This window comes from Setaria italica, chromosome III (genome assembly GCF_000263155.2).
Source record: "Setaria italica strain Yugu1 chromosome III, Setaria_italica_v2.0, whole genome shotgun sequence".
NCBI classification, from domain to species: domain Eukaryota; kingdom Viridiplantae; phylum Streptophyta; class Magnoliopsida; order Poales; family Poaceae; genus Setaria; species Setaria italica.
Genome location: NC_028452.1, coordinates 42103351 through 42107122, shown reverse-complemented (window position 1 = coordinate 42107122; position 3772 = coordinate 42103351). Strand labels below are relative to the sequence as shown.

Here is a 3772-nt window from a genome sequence, read left to right as displayed (position 1 = left end):
ACTAACCGGATTGTGGAAACTTGTGAGATTACTTTCGATGAAACTATGCCTTGTCTTTGAAGCTGCAGGTGAACATGAAATGGGACAAAGTATTTTTGAAGAGGACAAGCATGCTGATAGTGGTGATGAAGAAGATCATGAAGTGAACTGTGCTCCAGCTGCTCCTCCTGTACCTTCTACTTCTACTACAAGAGTTGATGGCTCTAACCCCTACTTCCACTACTTCAAGCCATCACCAAGTACTACTACAAGATGATGAAGAAGAAGATCAGAGTGAACAAGCTGCTGTTGAGGGGGAGGCTACTTCAGAGCGAGGAGCTCCACGACACATTCAGCATAACCATCCACATCAACAAATGATCGGTAACTTGCATGAGCACACCACTAGGCATAGTTCTAGGCAGATTTCACACTTTCCACATTCTGCTTTTGTTGCCTCTTTTGAACCTCGAGATATTGGACATGCTTTATCTAATTCAAACTGGGTCAATGCTATGCAAGAGGAGTTAGAAAACTTTGAGAGAAACAGGGTTTGGGTTTTATTTGAACCACCTCCAAATTGCCACCCGATAACAAAATGGGTTTTTAAGAACAAATAGGGTGAAAATGGGTTGGTTGTGAGAAACAAAGCGAGGTTGGTTGCCCAAGGCTTTAGTTAAAAAGAGGGGATAGATTATGAGGAAACCTTTGCCCCAATTGCCTGTTTGGAAGCGATTAGAATCGTTCTAACCTTTGTTGTGACTAAAGGTTTTAAGCTCTTGTAAATAGATGTGAAAAGTGCCTTCCTAAATAGTTTCATAGACGAGAAAATGTATGTGAGACAACCCCCTAGTTTTGAGAGCCCTAAATATCCTGATGGTGTGTTCAAACTCCAAAAAGCTCTCTATGGCCTAAAACAAGCACCCCGAGCGTGGTATGCTAGGTTGAAATCCTTTTTGCTTTGGAATGGGTTTGAAATGGGGTCAGTTAATAAAACTCTCTTTCTCCTCAAGCAAGGCAAAGACTTAATGATTGTTCAGATTTATGTAAATGATATTATCTTTGGTGGTTCCTCTCATGCTTTCATTGCCAAGTTTGTAGATGACATGAGCAGGGAGTTCGAGATGTTGATGATGGGTGAATTGACCTTCTTCCTCGGACTACAGATCAAGCAAAGCAAGGAAGGAACCTTCGTGCACCAAGGGAAGTACACGAAGGATGTGGTGAGAAAGTTTGACATGGCTGATGCTAAGCCACTGTCCACACCCATGGGAATGACGACGGCACTAGATGCGGATGAAGATGGCGATCCGGTGGACCAGAAGGAGTACCGGAGCATGATCGGCTTCCTCCTCTACTTGACAGCGACGAGGCCGGACATACATTTCGCAGTGTGTCTGTGCGCCCGTTTTCAAGCTTCACCAAGGACATCTCACCATCAGGCAGTGAAGAGAATCATGAGGTATCTTCGTTTCACACCTGAATTCGGTTTGTGGTATTCTGCCTCCTCGACACTCACTCTCCACGGATACTCCAATGCGGACTTTGCTAGGTGTTGCTTGGATCGAAAGTCCACCTCTGGCACTTGCCAGTTTCTCGGTTCATCTTTGGTCTCTTGGTCTTCGCGCAAACAGCCTAGTGTTGCTTAGTCTACCATCGAAGCTGAGTATGTTGCTACTGCTAGTTGTTGTTCTCAGCTGCTTTCGATGATTTTCACTTTGAGAGACTTTGGTTTGGATTTTACTCATGTTCCTCTTCTTTGTGACAGCATGAGTGTCATAAGTGTAGCCAAGAACTCTGTTCTCCACTCCAAAACCAAACACACTAATGTGAGATATCATTTTCTGAGAGATCATGTTGAGAGAGGAGATATTGACCTTGGCTATGTTGTTACCCAAAACCAGCTCGCTGATATCTTCACCAAACCCCTGGATCAAGCCACATTTGCTCATTTGCGGGGGGAGTTGGGTGTTTGCTTTTCTTTCTGAGTTGGATTTTGTTGTTTCTCTTGTATTATATCTGTACAACCACTTTTTTTTAGCATCTTTGTAGTATGCTAGTTTGGCTTTCATTGCATCTATATCATATTGCATTTGTATCATACTGCACTAGATGAGCTTCTCTTATATGCCCTGACTACTACCTTATGCTACTTGTGAGCTAGTGCTTTGGTTGTTTATCTTAGATGCAATGTGCAGTTATGCTCTTGATGATCTTGTATACATGATGAAAACTACTTTTTGAAATTCAATGCTAAATTCTACTTTATTAACTTGTGTATCACCCATCAGTAGATGCTTAGTTTTGATTTACCCCTATTTGAATGCTAGTTCCAAATTTAGCTTGTGGCTGGAATTCATGTTCTTTTCAATTGGGTCAAAGATCTAGGTATCATTGCAGATGTTTAGCCCATGATGCACCCCTTAGGGAAGCATGGCTTCTTTGTGCCGCAAAGGCACTTCATGTATTTTGCCTTGTGAATAATGGAAAAGGAAAATGTTGAAAACAAAAATTCATAAATTCACCAAGTTTTTATGCTTAATTGTTGATATTCTGGCTCATTTAGTTTTTACAAGATGTCTACCAAAAAGAAGTAGGCACTTGGTTTCAACAAGCCTCACATGACTTGTGATGTGTTGTGGGTGTCTGCACTGATCTTTTGTCAAGAATGTTTATTCCTTGTATGAGCTTTTGATGGCCTAGTTCTTCTTGCTTGGGTATTTCTAGACTAGGTATTTGCTCATGTGGTGATCTTTTAAAACAATGCTAAAACTAGACATTTGCTTCAACTCCTTGCTGTAACATGAATTCATCTTGCTAGCCTTTGAGAGTCTTCCGTGGTATATCTGAGAAGCTTGGTAGTTTCTGCATTTTCATGGCATGTTTTTTTAGGCTTTCATGTTTGACTTGATGATTGCATTGTCAACAAGGGGGAGAATTGAAATTCATAAAGACTCTTGGGAGAATTTGGGAGATTTTTCATGCATTTCTTTCAACATGGGGGAGAAATTTCATGTATTTGCTCAGGGGGAGTGCATTTGTTCAGGGGGAGTCTATGTGAGCTTTGTCGTGCTCTTTTGCTCTTTATTCGGTTGTGTTGAGCTGTTTTACCTCTTCTTGAGGAGCCAGATTTGGTTTTTCATGTGATTGGTGTTGAGCCTGTTTTCTGCCTCTTGAGGGATCACATGATTTTATCTCAGTCGTGTAGAGCCGTTGCCCTTATCTTAGGGGATTGAGATTTTCTGTTTTTAGTTTCTTATTTTCTTTTTCAAATACTATGAATTTGTGGTGTGTTGTCAATGCACTTATCAAGGGGGAGATTGAGGACCAATGGTGGTCACCCTTGGATGATGAGTGATTGACAACATTGTGTTGGTTTGATGTTGTTCTTGGCTTGTGATGTGCAGGTGTAGGATGCGGTGTGACGGCCGACAGCGTGCGGTGAAGGTCAAGCGAAAGGTTCATGCTGATGGACCAAGGGCTTTGAAGGATGAACGTGAGTAGGCTTGGACCGATGGACCTGAGGAGTCCGGGTGGAGTCATGGGCGGTCCACATGGTGCACGGAATGACAAGACAGCATGACGGTGATGGAGACGGCATCGGTCGAGTCAAGCGGGACGGAGGCAAGTCAAGTAGGCGGCCCGGGAGCCAGGAACAAATGACTTGGAGGCATCAAAGGCTTTGCGGAGATCAGACACGCGTCGCCATTGAGGAGGTCGCGTGGCGGCCAAGCGAAGATGGACGGTTTGCATGGTTTGAGCCTCAAAACCACCGCGCTGGCAGCTTTCCCGG

The 3772-nt window shown here is 43.3% G+C and overlaps 1 protein-coding gene across 1 annotated transcript; it reads left to right on the top strand.

Moving 5' to 3' along the window:
* The first annotated feature begins 1007 nt into the window (after positions 1-1007).
* Positions 1008-3483, top strand: LOC106804210 (uncharacterized mitochondrial protein AtMg00810-like). The gene is made up of 2 exons (XM_014804873.1): positions 1008-1441; positions 3387-3483. The coding sequence occupies exons 1-2, from the start codon at positions 1008-1010 to the stop codon at positions 3481-3483; spliced, it is 531 nt and encodes a 176-aa protein (XP_014660359.1).
* Positions 3484-3772: the final 289 nt, after the last annotated feature.

Coding starts and splice junctions, on each gene's coding strand:
- LOC106804210 (XM_014804873.1), top strand. CDS start 1,008: ATGATTGTTCAGATTTATGTAAATGATATTATCTTTGGTGGTTCCTCT. Junction 1,442..3,386: donor GCAGTGAAGAGAATCATGAG/GTATCTTCGTTT, acceptor TGTGATGTGCAG/GTGTAGGATGCGGTGTGACG.